This window comes from Heptranchias perlo, chromosome 30 (assembly GCF_035084215.1).
Source record: "Heptranchias perlo isolate sHepPer1 chromosome 30, sHepPer1.hap1, whole genome shotgun sequence".
Lineage (NCBI taxonomy): Eukaryota > Metazoa > Chordata > Chondrichthyes > Hexanchiformes > Hexanchidae > Heptranchias > Heptranchias perlo.
The window spans coordinates 25,794,292-25,818,098 of record NC_090354.1 but is presented as its reverse complement, the minus strand read 5'-3'; the positions used below and the strand labels follow the sequence as shown (position 1 = coordinate 25,818,098).

Below are 23,807 nucleotides of genomic sequence, written 5' to 3'. Positions count from 1 at the left end.
TGATAGCTCTGTCTGCTCAGGTGGAGTGTTGAATTTCTCTCTTTGCGCTGGACACCTGGAAGGGTCTTGCTGACAGCCATCACCCCAGCATGTCTTCTCCATTGCTGCTTTCTAAATGGATGTTTACATAGTGTCAGGGAGGAACTGTATGATGGAGAAATGCTATTGCAGACCCAGGGGAGTTCTGTGGTTTGGCATCTCCCAGTGGTAAATAGTATATCAAAGTTACTGTCCCTTTAACTAAAGCTAACCATTTCAGTTCTACTCTACATGGAATGGGCCATCAACAAAATCACGTCGCCCATGTGGAAATCAAGGGACAATGGATTAAAGCAAGACACTTCAGTGCAGTACTGATTGAGTGCTGCACTGTCGGAAGTGCCGTCTCTCAGGTGGGCTTAAAAGATCTCATGGCACTATTCGAAGAAGGGCAGGGGAGTTCTCCCGGTGTCCTGGACAATATTTATCCCTCACCCAACATCGCTAAAAACAGATTATCTGGTCATTATCTCAATGCTGTTTGTGGGGGCTTGCTTTGTGTAATTTGGCTGATGTTTTTTCCCTGCATTGCAACAGTGACTAGACTTCAAAAGTACTTCATTGGCTACAAAGCGCTTCGGGATGTCCTGAGGTCATGAAAAGCGCTATATAAATGCAAGTTCTTGCCTTTCCTCTACTTCAGGGCAGAAGTTCAGTTTTAATTAAGTCAGACATGGGGATTGATAGCAAGCCTGCCAAAGGCCCTGGTAGTTTAGTCTCTTGCTTGGTGCAGAATTACTTTTTATGGCATGTCAAATTGTACTGCCATTAAATCTGCTTTGCTCGAAATGTGTACATAATGGTTGCATGTCAGAGGCCATCGAAATTCTTCTCAAACCTCCAGCTTTTATTTTCAGTGCCAAGGAGGAAATGACATTTTCAGTAATTAGTAGACTAGACTGGTAAGCATTCCTGGTGAGATCGGTTCTGTTTAGATAAACCTGATCCTCCGCCCCTGGATTCAGACAGTCACATGTTGTGCAGCATCCAGGTTTCAAATGGCTCTGATTTCCTCTCTCTAAGTGCCTGGGATCGTTCCCCACTTTGGCCTCTTAAGAATCTTCTGTATGCAATCACCCGCAGAGGGGCATGAATTGCAGACTCCCACTGTACACACAGGAGGCTTAGGGGACTTTTTAGCACTTTGCATGATGCAACCTCTGTCTGACAGTGTCACAGCCTGAAATATTGACATTTAATTCAGCCATGGCTAAGGTGACTTGACCTTGACCCTGTTTATTCAGGGTTGCATAACAGATAACAGGCACCTTGTGTAGTATAATCACAGTATATTTTATCCAAAAATATTCTAAAACTTCAAAATTAAATTCATCCTTTTTGACAAGAAGCTTCCAGCAACCCCCCCTCCCCCCCGCCATGACTGCTGTTCCAATGAATATCCTTTTAATGTGAACTGAATTCAGAGTTTGTTTCGATTGATCAAACATCCAAAATTTGCAATGTGATGATTCAGTTCCCATCCCTATTGCTGGTCAAATTCAGATGAGATCACTAGCCCCCAAACTGCACATCCACACAAACATACTGACCCCTCCCCTACCCACACATACTGAGCCCTCCCCTACCCACACATACTGACCCCTCCCCTACCCACACATACTGAGCCCTCCCCTACCCACACATACTGACCCCTCCCCTACCCACACATACTGACCCCTCCCCTACCCACACATACTGACCCCTCCCCTACCCACACATACTGACCCCTCCCCTACCCACACATGCTGACCCCTCCCCTACCCACACATACTGACCCCTCCCCTACCCACACATGCTGACCCCTCCCCTACCCACATATACTGACCCCTCCCCTACCCACACATGCTGACCCCTCCCCTACCCACATATACTGACCCCTCCCCTACCCACACATGCTGACCCCTCCCCTACCCACACATGCTGACCCCTCCCCTACCCACATATACTGACCCCTCCCCTACCCACATATACTGACCCCTCCCCTACCCACACATACTGACCCCTCCCCTACCCACATATACTGACCCCTCCCCTACCCACACATACTGACCCCTCCCCTACCCACACATACTGACCCCTCCCCTACCCACACATACTGACCCCTCCCCTACCCACATATACTGACCCCTCCCCTACCCACACATACTGAGCCCTCCCCTACCCACACTTACTGAGCCCTTCCCTACCCACATATACTGACCCCTCCCCTACCCACACATACTGACCCCTCCCCTACCCACACATACTGACCGCTCCCCTACCCACATATACTGACCCCTCCCCTACCCACACATACTGAGCCCTCCCCTACCCACATATACTGACCCCTCCCCTACCCACACATACTGACCCCTCCCCTACCCACACATACTGACCCCTCCCCTACCCACATATACTGACCCCTCCCCTACCCACATATACTGACCCCTCCCCTACCCACACATACTGACCCCTCCCCTACCCACACATACTGACCCCTCCCCTACCCACACATACTGACCCCTCCCCTACCCACACATACTGACCCCTCCCCTACCCACACATACTGACCCCTCCCCTACCCCCACATACTGCACTTCCCCTACCCCCAAATATTGATGCCTCCCCACCCCCACATACTAATGCCTCCCCACTCCCACATACTGACGCCCCCCCCCCACCCGCACATACTGACCCCTTCCCTACTCGCCCATACTGACCCTCCCCTACGCCCACGTACTGACCCTCCCTTACGCCCATGGACTGACCCTCCCCTACCCCCACATACTGACTCACCCACACGTACTGACCCCTTCCCTACCCCCACACCCCCTTCATCTGGACCAAGCTCCATTGCATCATGGTAAAGTCATGTGATGTAATTACAGATCTCAGAACTTTTGAATTATGCACCGTCGTGAATCACAGGAACTTATTTTTTCCTTCCAGCGATCCTTACTTGTTCCTTTCCTTTTTTCCCCTCCTTCCAGCTCACTTCACCAACTGTTATTTTTCTATTGAACAATTCCAGTGCAATAGTTCTTACCCGAAGCCTCTTTCCTCAAAGGCTCTGAGTAAGTGCACTGCCTGAGGTGACACTGGACCATGTAGAACAGGTTTGCTCCCATGTTACCGAACCCTCTCCATCTGGCTTCCTATCCCCCATCCTTTAAATCTATCCTTAAAACTTGTATTTTCCATCACATTTCAATCACCCCTCTCAGTCTTATATCACAGCTTAGTGTCAGTTTTTCCTCTGTGAAGCACCTTAGGACGTTTTCTATATTTAAGGAGTTACAAGGTGTCAGCCTTAGTTTGGCGATAACACTCTTGCCTCTGAGTCAGAAGGTTGTGGGTTCAAGTCACACGCCAGAGACTTAAGCACGTAATCTAGGCTGACACTCCAGTACAGTACTGAGGGAGTGCTGCGCTGTCAAAGGTGCCATCTTTTGGATGAGACGTTAAACTGAGGCCCCATTTGCCCTCTCGGGTGGACATAAAACATCCCATGGCACTATTTGAAGATGAGGGGGAGAGTTCTCCCAGTGTCCTGGCCAATATTTATCCCTCAACCAACACCACTAGAAACATATTATCTGATCGTTTATCTCACTGCTGTTTGTGGCACCTTGCTGTGTGCAAATTGATTACCACATACCACCATTGATTACTACATTATAACAGTCCAAAAGTCATGGATGCTGGAACTATTGGAGCTTTCCAGACTGAGATTGATAGATTATTGTTAGGTGAGTGTATCAAGGGATATGGAGCAATGGCGGGTAAATGGTGTTGAGGTACAGATCAGCCATGGTCTAATTGAATGGAGGCTCGAAGGGCTGAATAGCCTTTTCCTGTTCCTGTGCAACAGTGTCTACACTTCAGAAGTACTTTGTTGGCTGTGGTTCGTTCTTTTCTGATATAAATGCTAGCCGTTGTTATTTGATCTCTGATCTGTACTGAACTCTGTACATCCTTTGCATTTTGGTCTCTGCTACCATCACAGACAAGCTACTGTAAAATCTTACGTTGCACGTGTGTGCACAGTCTAGTCCTGATAGTTCAATGTCGTTGTTCGCCCCCGAAAAAATTGAATTAATCGATTGCATTAAAATGACACTGTCGCAATTCAAATTATTAAGTAATTCAAATGAAGCGACTTTAACAGGAGTATATTGCAAATTGCTGCTGTATTTTTACTGTTACTTTGCTGGGGAAAGAAGCACGACTCATTTACTTGCAGTCAGATGAGACAGTTAAGGAAGTGTGATTTCTTTGCTGGTTTTCACAGTGTTTTGCTGGTGAATCAAATTTTATGCTGTTCACAAATAGCAGGTTGACCATCGAAATTTCCATATTAATGTTGAGAAGTCAAATTAAAGGCACGATGTAAAATCATGTTGATTGAAGGTGTGTAGTTTGGCAGTACTTAAACTCTGACTGAGGAAGACTGGGATATGCTTCAAATTATTCTCACGGAGATATTGGATAGATCTGACCAGTTAGCACACTTGACAAGGAGCTTTGCTCAATGAAAGGGCAGATTAGATAATCAGGCACAGAGGTCAGTGTGACGGATTTTGCAGTCTTCCAACTTCTCTGGTTATTAATTGGTCATTTGGGAGCACTGCGAATAGTGTGAGGCTTCATGACAGGAGTGTTAACCTCTAATCAACAACCGCCATAGTTACATGGCGTGAGTTGTTTGCAAAAGGGGAGATTGTAAACCACCATCGGGTTTCATAAGAAATAAGAAGTTACCACTCCTATAAAGCTGGTGAGGTCCATGCTGGATCCACTTTCGTTCTTGCTATATATCGATAATTTGGATTTGGATATAGAGCAGCACAATCTTGAAATTTGCTGAAGACACAAAAGTAGGAGGCTTGACAAACGGTAAAGGGGACTGTAAAAGACTTAGGAAAACCTAGACAGGTCAATGGGCAGGCAAGTGGCAGATGCAATTTAATGAGAGGTAATACATTTTGGAAATAAGAACTAGGAATGGGAGTATACTGTCAAAGGAAAGATGCTGAAGGGTGTGGAGAAGGAAAAGGATCTAGCGATTCGTGTACATAATTCCCTGCCAGGGCGAGTGCAGGTACTTAAAGCTATTTTTTTAAAAAAGGCCCAAAGGCATTTGGGTTTTTTAAATAGAGTGCAAGAGTAAAGAAGTAATGATAAATCTGTATAAAATATTGGTTAGACCACAATTAGTATATTGTGTGCAGCTTTGGGCATTCCATTACAAAGGACATTAAAGCCATAGAGACCATGCAGCGTAGCTTCACCAGTCAATTTAGGGGGCAGTGAAATTCATTTTGGATTGCTCTAGCAAAGAGCCGGCATAGACACGATGAGTTGAATGCTCTCCTATGTTGTAAACTTCTATGGTGTACTTTTCAATTAATGAAATCTAATCTTGTTCTGTTCTGCACAATTTTAACAAAGATGCCATTTGAGATCAGGAAGCAGATTGGAAATAGCAGTGAATGAGATAAAGAGCACACAGTCAGTGATGGTACCTCAGAGTGCAATGGGAACACCAATTATCCAAACTCTGGTGACTGAACTGTCTGCACATCCCTGAGTTTACATCATTTCATCAAACTGCATATCAGTTCCTGTGTCGAATACATTTTCTTGATTAATAGCCATTGCAATCCAAAAGTAATTAATTGTGTGAAGTGTTCTAAGATGTTTCAACAATGTGATTAGATGTTGTACAAAAAGAATTTTTTAAAAATGCGGTGGCCTAGAAATTGGGCCACGTAGCGTCCGTTTTGGGTAAGGACAAACAAGAGGCATCCTTTACCCATGCCTGAAGCAGGTGTTAGGCCCTCTGCATTTTCAAATAATGGACCTAACGCCTGCTTGAGGTCCCCGCTTCAACATTGGTTTGCCCTGAGGCAGCCAGCGCCATCGTGATTTACACCTAGGGAGACCAGCCCTAGGGATCGCCTGCCAACCAAGTAGGTAAATAACTAACCTGAATGTGGAGACGGGAGGAGCAGGAGTGCTCCTCTCGACCACTAATTAAAGACCCTCTTGCCACTCTCCTCCCCCCCCCCCACCCATTGCTGCTGCTCCTGTCCCTTCCCCTTCCCCAATCACAGACCCGCGGTTCCGACCCGACCCACAGACCCACTTACCTGAGGGCCGCTACAACCATAGCCCAAAAATGGGCGCTCCTGAATTTCTAGGCCAGAATATCGAGACTCGTAGACGCTCAGAGGGGAGTGGTAAATTGAAGAAAAGTAGTTGTTAACCTTTTCCAAATTCTTAGGATAACTAGAAACCTCCTTTATTTTGAAGATTTTATTAGAAGTGTCAATTTGGCTCGGTTGGTAGCACTCTTGCCTCTGAGTCAAAAGATCGCGGAATTTAAGCCCCACCCCAGGGCTTGGGCCCACAGTCTAGGCTGGCACTCCAGTGCAGTACTGAGGGAATGCTGCACTGTTTGATCATACACGCATGTCTGTTCAAATGGATGTTGAAGGATCTCATGGCACTGTTTGAAGAGGAGCAGGGAATTCTTCCTGAACAACCAACAAAGGTGCTGATCATTCATTGCATAGTTGTTTGTGGGATCTTGCTGTCAAAAAGTAATCCATTGTTGTGTGAAGTGCTGAGAGATGTGATAATAAGGTGCTATATCAATGTAACTCTTTCAGCGGACGGGTTTCAGAGTCTGTATTAAACACTGTATGTTGAAAGAAAGAAAGGACTTGCATTTATATAGTGCCTTTCATGAGCTTAGGATGTCCCAAAGCACTTTACAGCCAATGAAGCACTTTTCAAGCGTAGTCACTGTTAAAATGTAGGAAACACAGCAAGGTCCCACAAACAGAAATGTGATAATGACTAGATAATCTGTTTTAGTAATGTTGGTTAAGGGATAAATGTTGGCTAGGACTCCCCAGCTCTTCTTGGAAATAGTGTCATAGGAAAGTTTTACATCCACCTGAGGGGGCAGATGGTTTAACATCTCATCCAAAAGACAACACCCTCTCGGTACTGCATTGGAGTATCAGCCTAGCATTTTGTGCTTAAACCTCTAGAGAGGAGCTTTAACCCACAACCTTCCTGACTTAGAAGGTGAGAGGGCTATCTACTGAGCCACAGTTGATACCTAAAAGATTGCATTAAACACTATACATTGGGTTGCAGAGCTCAATGGCATTCCATTGGCATATGTTATTCACAATCAGTACGATGTGTTTGTACTCAGTCTTATTGCCTACCTTCTCTTTTGGGGTACCTTGAGTTCAAGTTCATGCCTCCCCTCAGTTGTCCCCTTTCTCATTTGGGCCTGGAGAAGGGCCTAACAGGAGGCAGAGGAAACAAAAAAATGAATTAAAAAAAAAAGTGGTGATGAGGTAAAATTGAGAGCTCCTCCAGCCTGAGGTCAGAAAGAAAAACACTGCAGTAAATTAAAAACAGAGATACACAATGGGCAGTCAGCACCTGAAAGAGAAAGATTAACGATTTGGGTTGTGTGCGAGCCACTCGAAACCTGATCCCGTCTATCTGTACCTGGTAGTGGGTGCCTTTAGTTTAGGGTTTTTCTAATTATCGTTACTGTACCAGTTAACTTGTTTACATTGAAGTCTTTGTGCCAAGTGTACAGCTCCGAAGCTGAAAATATTGGACTAGTATATCAGCCTGGGAGCACATGCACACTGGTGGCTGTTATGTGTACCTTTTCCAAGCTGGATTTGCCACATACTTACTGGGACATGCTCATACCGGACAGGCCTGTTTTCAGTTAAGAAAGCTTCCTGGAATGAGATATTACTATTCCTGTAAATCAGGAACAACAGCAGCCAATGGCTGACCGAGGTTTTGAGGATGAGGTCATTCGGTTTCTATGTTATTGGCTCAGCTTTTGGCAGCTCTCCAGCAGGAGAGAGATTGAGACTGAGGAGCTTTTGTAGCTGATTTTTCTTAGAAACAGTAGAAATCATTTCTCAACATTAGAAGAGACGAGTGTAATTCCGTCCCCGCTGTTCCAGCCTTGGGTATGTATGCTACAGGTTTGCATAGTTGTTTTTTGTTAAAAATACAGCTGAGGGTGTATTCTAACTGGATCGAGGAGAAGCAGGCTGTACGGAGCTATAGTCACAAACCAGACCAGGAAATTGCTCTGAAGAGTGTTTTTAACAAGAGTAAACCATTCTGAACAGACACTGAAATAATATGGAGGTTAACTTCATCATTGTTTCCAGATCATTAACACATGTTTCTTCTTTTCCTTCCTCCAAATAAAACATGACTGGGAATTGTTTAGAGCGGAATTTGGTTACCAGCTGTTTTCAAGATTTGAACACCACTGGTTTCTAACTCACAGTGGATATAGTTTGCCTTTGCTGCATATGCTGGGACTGAAATTCTCTGCATGCTTTCTGTCTCTGTGAGCATTTTGGTGAAGTGTGATGTTGGTTAGCAGCGAGCTTGCTTCGGATTGACAGTCAGATCTTGTAACGTTCTCCATTCTGCTTTCCTTAAAGGGCCAGGCTTTGTCTTGGAAGATACTTAATCTGGTTTATAAATAGAGGGGTACACCATTATGGGATTACTGCTGCAACAGTTTCATTTTGTTAACTGCTACCAATTTTTCACATTTTTAATTTAGCACTACATTTTTTAATTGAGAAACTGTGCACCATGGTAGATTTGTTGCAGTGGCAATTTGCAGCGATGGTCGGTATTCCGATGTGACTGTTTTCAATGTTGAGTGTTCCAGCACTTGTGACTGCCTAAAAGCTCTCCTGTGTGCCCTTCAAGAACTTAAGGTTGAATTCAATGAAAACAGTCTGAAGTTCAGAGAGAGCAGGCAGTCTGCTGTCAAACATATTTATTTCTGGGACCTGGTTTTGTACCCAGCCAAGACTGATGATATAAAAGACTCTTCTCTCTGCCGCCGTAAGGCTCCTAAGTGGAATGTGTGCAGGGAGTCTCAGCCCATTTCCTAGTCGGCACAAGCCCACAGCATACAAATGCCAACAACTTTTGTCAAATTGGGACTAAGTTGCCAGTTTCACTCAGAGAAACTGCAGAGGTGGCTGAAGGTGAGGGAAATTAAAGTATTCACACTGGTGCAGTAGGGGGCGCCCTCCCAGGGTTTAGGTTAAGGCCTATTATTGGGTAAAAGGAACGTCACTCAACATCTGCCCCATGCCACATTAATCCTGGGAGTGCCCGATGCCAGCATTGGGTGTCAAAGTATTCTATTCCCAGCATGGACATCCCTCATTTTGACCACAAAGATTCACCAAAAAAAATTTGGAATTTAAAAAATAAATGAAATTTGTTCTGAGCAAATGCATCTGGTCGGGAATGAATGGTTTACTGATAAATTGGGACAACTTTAACTGTGAAAGTAGCAATTTGTGTTGTGGGAACAATATTATACTGTATAGCTCTGCCTATTGGACAAGCTAAATACTACCCCATTCATTTATTTATTTTCTTCCCAATTTTCTCCCATCATCTCCTGAAGGAATCAACTCCTTGCTGGAGTATAATGGTACAGTTCTATGATTGTTGGCTGTGCTCCACCCCCCAGTATGTCGCCCAAATGGACATTATTCACGTGAGCCACGACAGTGAGTGCCACCAGGTTATTCGACTGCCGCAGAAGGATTCAGAGCCAAGCCCAAACCTGACCCTCTTCCCCCAAAATCCAGCAGGAGACATTAGATAGCAATCGGGAACTGGAACCATAGCTAATATTTTTTCCTCTCCCTAACCAGGAACACTGAGGCCAACTGTAGTGTTTCTACCAGTGCCCTGGCTGAGAACAGCAAACTCAGTATAGACTGGGATTCCAACCAAGAGACCTTCCTGTTCTTGGTCTGTGTGGCTGAGCTAAACTTACTGTGTCATTGAAAAACCATATTACTTAGTGGAAATGATTCTTTAATAAAACCCAATTCCTGCTGTGCTAAATTTGCCTGTCTGAACTACTGGTGGATTTGGCAGCACCAGAAGAACTACACATGCACAAGATTTGTGTATACACAAGTTTTCCATATACATAGTTCCTCAAAGGTCTGTAGACAAGAAGATCCACATTGGCCAACAATGTCAAAATTGCATTGCTGGACTGTATAGGTGCGTTGAGAGTCCATGACCATCCAGGCCTAAAATAATATAGCAGAACCAAAGGCAAGCATAAGATCATAGGGACAGGAGTAGGCCATTCAGCCCCTTGAGACTGTTCCGCCATTCATTGAGATCATGGCTGATCTGTATCCTAACTCCATTTACCTGCCTTGGCTCCATGTCCCTTAATACTCTTGGTTAGCAAAAATCTATCGATCTCAGATTTAAAATGATTAATTGAGCCAGCACCTACTGCTTTTTGTGGGAGAGCGTTCCATGCTTCTACCACTCATTGCGTGAAAAAGTGTTTCTTAACTTACCTCCTGAATGGCCCGGCTCTGATTTTAAGGTTATGTCTCCTTGTCCTAGGCACATCCACCAGTGGAAAAAGTATCTCTCTATCTACCCCATCAATTCCTTTCAAAATCCTAAAAGCCTCAGTCAAATTACCCCTCAACCTTCTATATTCCAGGGAATACAAGCTTGATTTATGTAATCTCTCCTCATAATTTAACCCTTGGAGTCCTGCTAGCATTCGGGTGCCAGCAAAACTAACTCCGGGTTTGGTGTCTCCAGAGTCTGCTGTCTCATTTACGCTGTAGTGCTGCCTCTGAATGCTGGGTGCTAACTTGTGATTTACATTTATCTCTCAACCAACACTTAAAACAGATGATCTTGTTATTTATTTAATTGCTGTTTGTGGGAGCTTGCTGTGCTCAAAGTGGCTGCCACGTTTCCTACATTACAACAGTGACTACACTTCAAAAGTACTTCATTGGTTGTAAAATGCTTTGGCACTTCCCAAGATTGTGAAAGGCGCTATATAAATGCAAGTCTTCCTTTCTTGCTTCTTTCGACAGTACCTAAAATATGAAGCACATTGGTTATGTATATTGTGAGGTAGCCTGTGCTTCCAAAAGGTTGCAGTACATTGGCACTCTACACTGTTGTCATTAGGGTCTGTAAAACGGACATAACAATGTTGAATTTCGGCCCCATGGAAGAAACAAAGCTGAAGAAATTAAGCTCAGAGCGAAATAGGAGATCGGATAGAGCCAGGGGTCATGGCTACAGTTGTGTTGTTTGCTTTGTTACTGAAAATTCGTTGAAAACATTCATTACTGATTCAGATCATAAAAAGACCGAAGTAATTGGGAAAAAAATGTAATAATCAGACTTTTGGGTGTGGACTTTCATTTTCACCACCTGGATGTTAAGCATCACCTGAGTGGAGCGTGGAGATAAACAGCTGGTGGGGAGGAATCCCCCTGTGGATAAAGAGGACAAGTTACCCCTTGGTGTCGGTGATCATTTGAGAAATTGCCAAACGCATCACTCCAAAGCAGGATGTTGGGAACCGACACCATGGCCTTTACATATTTTGAACCTGCCACCACGGCCAAAAGGGCTGACTACTTCGGCCACAGCTTCAGTCGCTATATCCAGGTTGAATATAACACTTAAGGTGTCAGCTGTGGCTCAGTGGTAGCACACTTGCCTCTGAGTTACAAGGTCGTGGGTTTAAGTCCCACTTCAGAGACTTGAGGACATAAATCTAGGCTGACACTCCAGTGCACTACTGAGGGAGTGCTGCACTGTCGGAGGTGCTGTCTTCCGGATGAGATGTTAAAACGAGGTCTCAGGTGGATGTAACAGATCCCATGGCACTATTTTGAAGAAGAGTAGGGGAGTTCTCCTCAGTGTCCTGGCCAATATTTATCCTTCAAACAACATCACTAAAACAGATTTTATGTCATGATTATCTTGCTGCACGCAAACTGGCTGCTTTGTTTCCTACATTACAACTGTGACTACGTGTCAAAAGTACTTCGTTGGTTGTAAAACGCTTTGGGACGTAATGAGGTTGTGAAAGGAGCTATATAAATGCAAGACTTTCTTTTTAATGCCATGCTTCCGCGTTAATAAACGGAATGGGGTGGAAATGGCAGCCACCCTCGCCCACTCTCAACTGGGGCCGGGGTTTGCAGTAGATACCACTACATCAAGTGTCACAAATAAACCAGATATGCAGGGAGAGATAGAGCTTTCAAATACACACTCCTCATACTATCTGCTTACAGTTTTGTATAATTATCTTACAACGAGAGACTTCAGTTATGTGGAGAGACTAGAGAAGCTGGGATTGTTCTACTGAGAGCAGAAAAGGTTAAGGGGAGATTTAATAGAGGTGTTCAAAATTATGAAGGATTCTGATAGAGTAAATAGGGAGAAACTGTTTCCCGTGGCAAGAAGGTTGATAACCAGAGGTCACAGATTTAAGGTAATTGGCAAAAGAACCAGAAGGGGGATAAAGAGAAATCTTTTTACGCAATGAGTTGTTATGATCTGGAATGCACTCCCTGAAAGGGTGGTGGAAGCAGATTCAGCAGTAACTTATAAAATAGAATTCGATATATACCTGAAGGGGAAAGATTTGCAAGGATATAGGTAAAGAGCAGGGGAGTGGGAGGAATTGGATAGCTCTTTCAAAGAGCCAGCACAGGCACGATGGGCCGAATGGCCTCCTTCTGTGCTGTATGATTGCATGTCTTCAGGCCACAAGGTGTTAATGTAATTAGTCACCAGGACAAGAGATCAAGGTGACCTCCTGCTGGATTTATTTCTCCTTCCTAAGGTCCATTTGTTGCCTGCATTTCAGGTCAGATACAGGAAATGGCAGTCAAACGCTCATCCCGACACACAGCTGAATCGGACATCAGGGACCAACAAGAGCTCCCGATCAGCCAGATGGAGAGCAAGCGGTCCGAGATCAGAGAACACAAACGTTGTGGGAAGATGTGCCTCCCAGAGAAAGTTTTAACCGAGGGAACGGCAAAACAAGAAACAGATGACAATGGAAGCAAATATTCCTACATCGCACAGGCAACAGGTAAGCAGAGAGTCCGGTCATTGTGTAGCATTGGGCTTAGATTACATCAATTACTGTGCAGTGGAAGTCTGTTGAAGTCACTGCTAGGCCAGGGCAGCATTTTTTCAAAATGTGGTCATGATGCTCATGGGTGCCACACATTATTAAAAAATCAACAGATGTGGCTTTGTTCTCAAATGAATTTTTTTTCTTGCCAAAAGGTTAAAGCTCGTTAACTATTTAACAGTAACACGCAATACAGAAACAGAAATGGAAACTAATCCAAACCTATCATTAACATGATGTGGAGATGCCGGTGATGGACTGGGGTTGACAATTGTAAACAATTTTACAACACCAAGTTATAGTCCAGCAATTTTATTTTAAATTCACAAGCTTTCGGAGATTTTCTCCTTCCTCAGGAGATCTTGAAACATTTGCCTGAGGAAGGAGAAAATCTCCGAAAGCTTGTGAATTTAAAATAAAATTGCTGGACTATAACTTGGTGTTGTAAAATTGTTTACAATTATCATTAACATAGCAGCATTGTGTCAACAGCAGCAATGGATGAGTGGGTTGTTGGTGTTAAAACAGCATCACACCGATTGCTTCCCTTTATGACAGAGACACTGTATATAGAGGAAGAACACTCTATATAGAGGAAACATTCAAATTCATTCCGGCTTTGTGTTTTTAAATTATCTGAATGCAAATCCAAGATCAGTTTAAAAAATAAAATCAGTTTTTAAAAAGTGATGGTAAACAGAACAGGACCATCAGAAAAAACATCATCGACAGGGGTACTGGGAATATAGACCCTCCAGATTATATACCTGGACCACCAGGTATTTGGTTACCTAAGGACTTATCATCCCCTAGATTGCCAGTGAGTCAGTTGCCATTTGCTCAGGAAATGCTCATCCTTCTTTTCAAAAGAAATTAAAATGAAGTTGAGGCCTACACAGCACAATCGACATAATTTAGTTTGGGCAACTTCTTCCATTTGACCTAGTATGGCACTCCATAGTAGTGCTAACTGCGGGCTGCCTTTGTACAATGTGTAACAGGTTACGTGTCTTTATAGGTGTGGGGAACCAGAAGCTCATTCCCAGTTGTGAGAAGCCCCAGTTTATAGCCACACCTAACAGTTACAGGTAAGAAAGTTTCAAACATGTTGTTACTAATCCAAGAACAGCTGTATTGATGATGCACTTGAAGAAGGAGAAGGGCTGGTCGGTAACAGGAGAAAAGCTTTGTGTTATGGGATGTCACGATGGCTCAGTAATGCATTACTGAGGGATTAGCTTGGTAACAGGGTGAAAGAGAAACTCAGAAATGCAGGGTAAGAAAGTAATGCAGGATAGGTGACCAGCCTGGTATTGGAGGGTAGAAGGCCATCCCAGTAACATAGGCTGAGGAAAGAGCCTTGTAACAGAGGCTGGGCAGGAACATAGGAACAGGAGTAGGCCATTCAGCCCCTCAAACCTGTTCCGCCATTAAATCAGGTCATGGCTGATCTGTACCTCAAATCCATTTACCTGTCTTTGTTCCATATCCCTTCATACCGATGCCTAACAGAAATCTATGGATCTCAGTCTTGAAAGCTCCAATTGTCCTAACATCCACAGCCTCTCGGGGGAGAGAATTCCAGATTTCCACTATTCTTTGTGTAAAACGATGCTTCCTGATTTCACTCCTGAATGGTCCAGCTCTAATTTTAACATTGTGTTCCCTTTTTCTGGATTCCCCCACCAGAGGAAATAGTTTCTCATTTAGATCACCCCTCAACCTCCTGAACACAAGGGAATACAAGCCAAGTTTATGCAACTTGTATATAAAAAAAATTATATTTAAAAAAATATTATGTTTAAAAACTTGTATAAAAAAGTTACCAGTATTAGACTGAGAAAATTTTAGTTTTGAGTTTGTACCTGTATCGTAGAGCAAATTAAATATGAGTTCTGTGAGGAAACTACAATAATTATCATGCTAATAATTATTACTTTGTTTCGTTTTCTCAGTAACCGAGCGGAAAGGTTGAACTTAGAAAATGTTCCGAACAATGTGGCAAAGGTGGCTGAAGGGAAATTGCCTCGGCCGCAACAGGACCGCGAGCTCAATAAATATCCCAGAAGGAAACGTGGGAAGAGGAAATCCAAACATAAGATCAAAAGGAAAGGGAAAGCTTCACAAAAGCAATCAAAGACCCCTGAGCAGGAGAGCTGTCCCCCAATACCAGTACAAGTACGTGCCATCCTTCTCTGATCCTTGTTTTATGCTCTAGTTTTAGACAGATCCTCAATATCCTTCTGCAATGTTCTTTAGCTATGATTACAGATTTCTAAAATGAACTTGGACTCCAATTTACCATTTCATCCACAGTGGAGTAATTCAGTAGCAACTAAAGTGCAGTCTTCTTACCTTTATTACAAAGTTTTCATTTGTTCCATGTGCAAAAACATCTTACTGCTTCATTCCACTCTTCTCCACTTACCCTCCCCCTAAAGGCGGTAACTTGTGTTGATGAACCGTCCCCAGGCACCAGTGACCCCCTTCCCCCTGTATCGCACCGAACAGAGATACTTTGTGCGATGTTCGCAGCTGATGCCGGTTCCATATCACCCAGCAATCCCAGCAGGAGTCACTGGAGTGAGAAGCCAGGATGGCTATTCCTTTTCCTTAGCCTCAGGACGCCGAGATCAGATGTACTCCCACTGTCCCTCCAGCTGAAGCTGGCTAACTGGGCCCAGATGATGGATCAAACCTGTTATCTTCCCAGCAATCTGCTAAACCTTCACACTGGAATCCGATGTGCCAGATAGATGAACACTCAGGGGCTAATTTTAAATTTGGCCGATTGTGTAAAATGGGTGATAATCGGATTACTGCTCGTTATATACCTCTTCCGATTTTCGAAATTAAATTACCCCCTTAATCTGTCCGTTACAAAGCTTGGCGTAGTAGGGCTGACTTTTTGAATGCGTGGGGAGCCTTGCTCACTCACTGCATTTCGAGGGGAAATTGCAGGCGCACTGCCCATAACTTTACGTTGAAGTTAACGTGAGAAAATCAACCCGCCCCACAGTTTCCCAATGCAAGTGTCCGGTGGGCGAGGCTCCCCAGTGGTAGTATATGTGTGGAAAATCGACCCCCGGTAAGCCAAAACATTCAGCAAAACGTCTATCTGTCACTTGTTATGTGTAGTCCTCGATGTGGCAAGAAACCCTCTGAGGGGTTGCCAGTTTTGGTTGGACATATTCCCAGAGATTTCATCACATGTCCTCCAACCAATCTGCCCCCATGCTCCTGCCATTGGTCGCCCAACACGTCTATCCTCACGGCATCATCCCATCCCACTCCAGGAAAGCGGACAGACTCTTGTTACCCAATTGGATGATCCTTGACCATCAGTCAAACAGCCATTTTTCCCGCTATCTCCGATATTTTTATAATTACTTAACCAAAGCGTTCAAAGAAAATGAAACGCCCCTTTAAATTTTGTCCCAGATTGTTTGCAGCAGTATCTAGGAGATTCATCTTTAATTTCTGGAGACTCATGGACAACCCTGAAGGGTTGGCAGCCCTAAACCTCGGCCAACATCTCATTTTTGGCCTATTTTAAAATGGAGTTTCATCCTTCTTTTGTCTCACTTATTCTCAGGCTCCAACCATGGCCTACCATTTCGTGAAGCAACCTGATGACACACTTGGCACATGACACTCCTCCAGGCCTCTGCCAATCCCGCTTTTGGGTCCGTGACACTGTTTATAATGAGACTCAATCCCTCCGTTAATGAAGGTTAATATTTTTATTTGCAGGAAGATGATGCTGAAAACAGCACCTCCGATATGTGCATTAGCACCACCAGCAGCAGCAGTAATCGGTGTGAGCTTGAGATTCCCTCAGGTTGTGTGGATTGGGCCAGCAGAACCGATTCCGGGCAGGAGGAAAAAATTGAGAGCATGTACTTCAATATCAAACACTTCGAAAATGAAGTGAAGAAGTCTAACGTCAGGCCCATACCCTCGTCGCCCGTGAAAAATGGAGGTGTTGTGCATAAAATGGACTATCCAAAAATGGCAGAGAAATTAGGTCGGATATTAAACATGGACACCGTGCCACAGCCTAAATTGAATCAGATTGTCCCAGATGAGACACTCACGTGCCTCAAAAAGCAAGAACTTTGTTTTAAAAATAATGCAGCCATGCTCTACATCAATGACGAGGGAGGGGACACTGGAATACGTATTCCAGATTCAATAAGTGCAGAAGAGACCTCCCCACCACAGTTCTCTACATCCATTGATGTAACAGACTTCCACGCCAATGCTGGGAAGGGCTGCGTTATCTCTGAGGATTTAAAGTACTTGACAGCGCATTCACTACAGTGGGCGAAATACTCGGAAGGGTGGAAACAAAGGGAAAGGCTTCCAGAAACTAATGAGGGCATCCTTCAACATGAGGTATGTAATATAATACATACAAGGTGCTGAATTACACTGTATCTTACTGCAGTATAGGTATCTGGTACTCCTGTCTGATTCTTGCCATCACTTAGGACATTGGAGTACAGGGAATGCCAAATCTATTCCCATTCTGCACAGGTTCTGCCACTGATTCTTAACCATCTCCAGCTAAACAGAAATCCAGCTCTAAATTGGGGGGAGGAAAGTGAGATGGGAGAAATTTGATACCTTAAAAAGAATCCCTAAGTATTTGCCTCCTAATGACTGTTTATTAAATGGCTGTTACACAGGAGCAAGCTATTTGCTTGCTGTGTTGGGTGCTTAATGGAGCATAATGTTTAGAAGACCTAAAAGAGGAAAGATAGCCTTGTATTTTGTATAGCACCTTTCACATCCTCAGGATGTCCCAAACTGCTTTATAGCCAATAATTTTTTTTTGAAGGATAGTCATTTGTTTTTTAGGCAAATGAGGCAGCCAATTTGCACAAGGTCCTGTAAACAGCAATGGAATGAATGATCAATTAATTTATTCTGGTGGCATTGGTTGAGGGATGAATGTTGGCCAGGGCACTCTGAGAACTCCCTACTCATCTTCAGCAAGATCCCATGGGATTTTTTATGTCCACCTGAACAGACTGATGGGGCTTCAGTTTGATGTCTTGTCCAAAAGATGGCACCTCTGACAATGCAACACTCCCTCAGTACTGCACTGAAGTGTCAGACTGGATTATGCACTTAAGTTCTGGAGTGGGGCTTCAACATACAAACTTCTGGCTCAGAGGCAAAAGCTGACAAACTCAGCCAAGCTAATACTTGACTCAACTGGTAAGTTCTTGCCTCTGAGAAGAAAGTAAGTTGCAGAAATTGTGAATGCGTGAGCTGTTATATTTGTGATTGCTAGCAGCACCCTTAGCCAGCGTTCTAGGCATGCAGTCTTGAAACATGGAAGCTTTCTCTGGCTGACATTGTGTTTTCATTAATCAGACATGCACTGAAATGGACTTCTCTTTTACTACCCAGAAACTGAAACATGTGGACTATGAATACAAAGAGAACTTGCAATGGTCAATCGTCTCCAAATGTCTGGGTGTTGGAACCTTTGGAGAAGTGTATGTGGCAAAGGATCACTCAACCGATTTCACCTGTGCTGCTAAAAGGGTAGGTTTGTGTAACTGGAAATATTATACTTGGGAACTTATCTCAGCAGCAACTGAGTCAATACCACAAGCTGTAATATCTGTGTCTCCTACGCTGTTTGAATAGAGTTTAACATGGAAAGAAAACTTTTGTCCAACTCTGTTTACCTGGTGACCAGTTGAGTCATGCAGGCGAGGAGGGCCCCAGGTCCAATCCCCAGTCTGTGCTAAGTGGATCTTAGCCAGGGTACCTCTGCTAAGTGCCCCTAGGTTAAGGAAGTGATAATTGGCCAGGGTTCCTGCTCCTAATCATTATGCAGCTTGTGGAAGTGTGCATGTTAGGTGAGGACAGGACTGAGTTCAGCTGTGATGCCCATCACAATCAAATAGCCTGCCAGCATTCATTGTCAATGCTCACACATGAAAAGTGGCTATTTGGATGAAGTACTAGTAGCACAGCAGGGAATCATCACATTTACGATGGGAGGGGAGAAAATGCCTACTGTCCATTGGCAGTACAGTAACTGTAGGAGCCTTGGACAAGGTTGTGTGGCTGAATCTTTTGACCTTAGAAAGGTTTGTGGCAGAGTGAAGGAGCCTTTGAGAAGCACTGAGACGTGTGGAAGTTGGAAAAATAACTGATATATAGCAAACTTAGACTGTTCTTGCCAGAGGTAGTGGCAGTGTAATTCTCCCCCAACACTTCTAGTTTGTAGAATTTCATTAGTCTGCAACACTAGTGTACATCAATAATGGTGCTTTTGTAAATCTTAATACCTAGCAACCAAACACTTTTAATCCCTCAGCAGCTTTTAACTTGTGGAACAGTAAATATAGCATTAATTGCACTGAATCCTGGCTTAGATTACAGACTAATGGTTTATCCTTGATATAAGCTTAACATATATACAAAGAATCAATCTGAGAATTCATTGTCCATTTAGTCCAGAGCGTCTTTTAAGACTTGTCTCCTTTTCCAGATTCATGTGAGCGATTTCCAACCACAGGAGTTGTTCACTTGGAGCAAGTTGAACTCCCCGCGAATTGTTCCTCTATATGGGGGAGTACGGGAAGGAGAAATGATCACTCTGTTTATGCAGCTGATTCAAGGTGAGATACGAAACCTGGGATAAGTACACCTTATCTCACATTGTGAAATTACAGGTCCATCCAGTTCATTATTGGATTCAAGTAGTCATAAATGGATTAATGATGTTCTCACCTGAGTGATTTGGGGAATATTTTTAGATATGACATGACATGATAAAGTATTTACTAACTGACATAATTTCAATATTACAACAACTGTTATTTTTTAAGTACACTTGTCTTTTTCTGTCAGACGCTGATTGGCCTGCTATGCATTTTTGTTGCGTTGACTGCTTGGATACATTCTGTGATCGATAATATCCACAGTCTAGTACGTGTGCGTGGCTGCAACTGGACCTGCTCTTGGGCCCTGCTTGCATTCTAACATAGTTAAGTCCAACATGCACTTAAAACGACGGGAAAATCTCAACAGGCCGGTACAGCCCAACTTCTGGATAAAGCAACATCTGATGACGTTAACTCGTTCAATGGTGATACAGAGGGTCTTGCACAATGCCATAGCATACAAGGCTACGGACCAAATGCTGGAATATGGGATTAGATTAGACAGGGCTTGATGGCCGGCGCGGACACGATGGGCCGAAGGGCCTCTATCCGTGCTGTACAACTCTATGACTCTATGACTCTAATGTGTAGTGGATGAATTTATAGATATTTTCTCCATATCCTGGAATGGCATTTGTGAGATTTCTTGCTTGTTTTAGGAGGATCAGTTGCAAAACTAATTCTGAATAAAGGGCCTCTACCTGAAGCTGTGACTCTGCATTACACGGGACAGGTGCTGGAGGCACTGGAACATCTCCACTCCCATGGAATTGTCCACGGAGATGTTAAAGGTAAGGTCACAACTGGCCAATACTTAATATTCAATCCCCTTCATTACTATCAGTTCAGGTTTCCATCAGGAGGCACATTTAGATGTGTCACTGGTCAGTGTGCACATCCAACATTCCCAACGTCATAAAATATCTTTATTACTCTAATCCCTTTGATGTAGTTGTACATTTTAAAAGCTGAAACTAGGCTTTCTTTTTGAACTAGACAATGCAACTTATCTGCTGACCTTGAAAAGTTCTACTCTAAGTTAACCGTTCCTCTGTTATACTTTTCCCAGTCGACAACGTGCTGATATCACAGAGAGGTCTGGAGGTTTATCTCTGTGACTTTGGACATTCAACGCAGTTGACACCGGCAGGAAAGAGCACATCACATGGTAAGAATTTATTATATGGGCTTGCTGAGGACACTGGGATGGATCTTTACGAAAGATGAGCTCGGAGAGGACGTGAGGGGAGATAGGAGAGAAACTGAAGAAGGATGGGATCGGGGCTAGGGTTAAACACAGTCACTAACTTTTCATTGAGAGGCACAATCCTGATAACCTGGCTGCAGCAATGGGCCGGAGCTAGTGGGCCATTGATGGAGGCCCTGAGACATATGGAGCAGCATGTCTTCAGAGAGCCAGATATGAGGGGGGTGAAGTGGCTCTACAATGGGTCCTTGTGTCAGATTATGAGTAACATGGCTTTATTATGTACAGGGGTTGTTGGCTAGATAAGCACTCCTTCCGAACATCTCACCACCCCCTTCAGGAGGCCTGATAGCTCCGGTTGAGTGGACGCTCCACAGACACTCAGCTGATACCAGCCACATGCTCTATTAGCAAACACCTTGATTAAGTCAGCAGCAATTTATATTTATTTTGTTGCAATGTAAGGTAGGCAGCCAATAAACCCTTGCGCGCTGCACTTCAAGAGACCAGCCCAGTTTTATGTTCATTCAGAGTGTTTGGAATGCAATTCATACCAAATAAAATGTCTTTTTTTCCCCTTACAGGCAGTGACTGCCTGGGTACGGTGACACACATGGCCCCAGAGGTAGTTGCAGGCCGTGAATTCGGTGTTAAGGCAGATAGCTGGAGTGTTGCTTGTATGATGCTGCACATGTTAAATGGCCACCATCCCTGGAAAAGTATATCGACGAATCAACTGCTCCTTAAGGTGAGTTTAAGTAGAAAGTGATCCGGTAGCAAAGCTACAGCTTTGCAGGAAAAGTCGAAAGAAAGACAAATAGACTTGCATTTTTATAGCGCCCTTCATGACATCAGGACATCCCAAAGCACTTTACAGCCAATGAAGTACTTTTCAAGTATCGTCACATTGTAATGTAGGAAACGCAGCAGCTAATTTGCACACAGCAAGCTCCCACCAACAACAATGTGATAATGACCAGATAACCTGTGGTAGTGATGTTGGTTGAAGGATAAATTTTGGCCAGGATACCAGGGCAACCTCCACTGCTCTTTGAATAGTGTCATGGGATCTTTTACATCACCTGAGAGGGCAAACATAGCCTCAGTTTAATGTCTCATCTGAAAGATGACACCTCCAACAGTGTAACACCCCCTCAGTACTGCACTGTCAGCCTGGATTTTGTGCTTAAGTCTCTGGAGTGGGACTTGAACCCATAATCTTCTGACTCAGAGGTGAGAGTTCTATCACTGAGCCACAACTGACTGTACAATAACTAATGTCATATTATTGAGGGAGCACTATGTTACATTAATTGGAGTATCTATGCATGACCCTTATGAAGGCTTGATCTCCCAACTGGGTTGAGACCCTAGAATCAGGTGGAGAAATGCTAAGTGAAGGCCTGAATATTCAAAAGCCAAAATCATTGTACTGTAGCAGCCAGCTGGATAAATAGCATAGGACCACCGAACTCCCAAAACCCCTCCCCACAGCCTCTCAGGCAAAGAAAGTGGGATTCATTCCATTCAGACACGGAAAGTGGAGATTCATGTCGTGCGGGTGTTTCCCATCACATCAAAGAATAGTCAAAACAAGGCCTTGATGCACAATAGACCTTGTGAACTTCATTCAGCCCTCTGAGGGACCTAACATTTGTTCAGTACAGCATATGTTTTTTTTAAATCATCTTTGTTCATTGTAATTAAACAATTGTTTTTGAAGTCATTGGCCCACAGATATAAGTGTGATTATACATTGCCACTGACTTCCTTTTCTCTTTCTCAACAGATTGTGAAACAAGATCCTCCAGTGGATGAAATCCCGTCCACATGCAGTCCACACACAGCTAATGTGATCAGGGCTGGTTTAGTGAAAGACTCAACGTACAGAGCTACGGTACCAGAACTTCGTGCAGAGGTGAACAGAGCGTTGGCAGCACTGCGACAACGTAAGTAGAGGCTGAGACTCAATGAGCTGCCTCTTCTTTATTGCAGTCGAATACGTCTATGTCCGAATAGTGTTTGGTTATGGCAGAAGAAACTGTAAAAACCCTCAATTGTTCCCAGTGATGCACAGCACATTCTACCAGCAGTTGTCAACTGCTTCCAGTCGCTTGGCTTTGAGCTCTATCCTGTCTAATGGGATGAAAATCTCCTCTTCTTGCTGTCAGTAAAGGTCCTAAGTGAATGAGGTCGAAAAGTCTCAATCCAGTTTCTTGTGCTGAAGTCTACAACTCTGAGCTGCCTATAAGTGGGCACTGAATGGGCAGTCTCACTGAGAGTAACCATGAGAGACATAGGTGTGAATAATGGTAATGTCACACAAATGTAGTAGGAGGTGTCGATCTGAGGCTGGGGATAAGGCATATTGTTGGATAAGTGTAGAGAGAGCTTTACCCCCGCCTCGTATCTGTGCACTAATATCCCTCACCTTGATAAGCACAAAAAAATGTCCTGCTTTAAAGTGAGGGGCACTGTAAGACTTTTACTCTTAATTCATCTCCATCCAGCAGCAGATGCAACTTGTACGTAATACAGCCAGCATTACTTTTGTAGGCTTCCAGCTTCCAGTAACTTTTTGTCACCAGTTGACATAAGAAGAAAAACAACATCACTGGGGATCAGTCTCCTAGTGGCCATTGACCGTCCTGGTCTAGATGAAGCCCGTCAGCCTGATAACTCAAAGGAGTTTTTTTTTGCAATACAAACATGCAGGCCACTGCGAGTGTACTTGCAGTTAGATGTGAGTTTTTAAATCAGGGACTTTCTGTGAACTCGTCTGCTCAATACTTTCATTCAAAGCTTCTTGTCATATTGTTAAATTAAAATGTGTGGTTTAAAGGCCAGT

The 23,807-nt window shown here is 43.9% G+C and overlaps 2 protein-coding genes across 4 annotated transcripts in view; one reads left to right on the top strand and one right to left on the bottom strand.

Annotated features, from left to right (window-relative positions):
• LOC137300008 (unconventional myosin-Id) overlaps positions 1-7,801 on the bottom strand; it is a 496,111-nt gene extending 488,310 nt beyond the window's left edge. For 2 of the 3 annotated variants that reach the window (XM_067969090.1, XM_067969092.1), the window contains exons 1-2: positions 7,752-7,801; positions 7,263-7,342 (exon numbers count right to left, since the gene is read on the bottom strand). The gene's annotated coding sequence lies outside the window, so the exon portion shown is untranslated. Of the gene's footprint in view, positions 1-7,262; positions 7,343-7,554; positions 7,599-7,751 lie in introns of those variants that run through there. The other variant, XM_067969091.1, reaches the window with a different exon arrangement.
• map3k14a (mitogen-activated protein kinase kinase kinase 14a) overlaps positions 1-23,807 on the top strand; it is a 56,269-nt gene that overhangs the window by 19,791 nt on the left and 12,671 nt on the right. The window contains 12 exon segments of the mRNA XM_067969094.1: positions 12,785-13,015; positions 14,079-14,148; positions 15,016-15,238; positions 16,814-16,886; positions 16,889-16,935; positions 16,937-17,458; positions 18,482-18,619; positions 19,578-19,707; positions 20,412-20,543; positions 20,822-20,920; positions 21,544-21,707; positions 22,749-22,908. Coding sequence (XP_067825195.1) covers positions 12,799-13,015; positions 14,079-14,148; positions 15,016-15,238; positions 16,814-16,886; positions 16,889-16,935; positions 16,937-17,458; positions 18,482-18,619; positions 19,578-19,707; positions 20,412-20,543; positions 20,822-20,920; positions 21,544-21,707; positions 22,749-22,908 — 1,975 coding nt within the window. The 5' untranslated portion in view covers positions 12,785-12,798.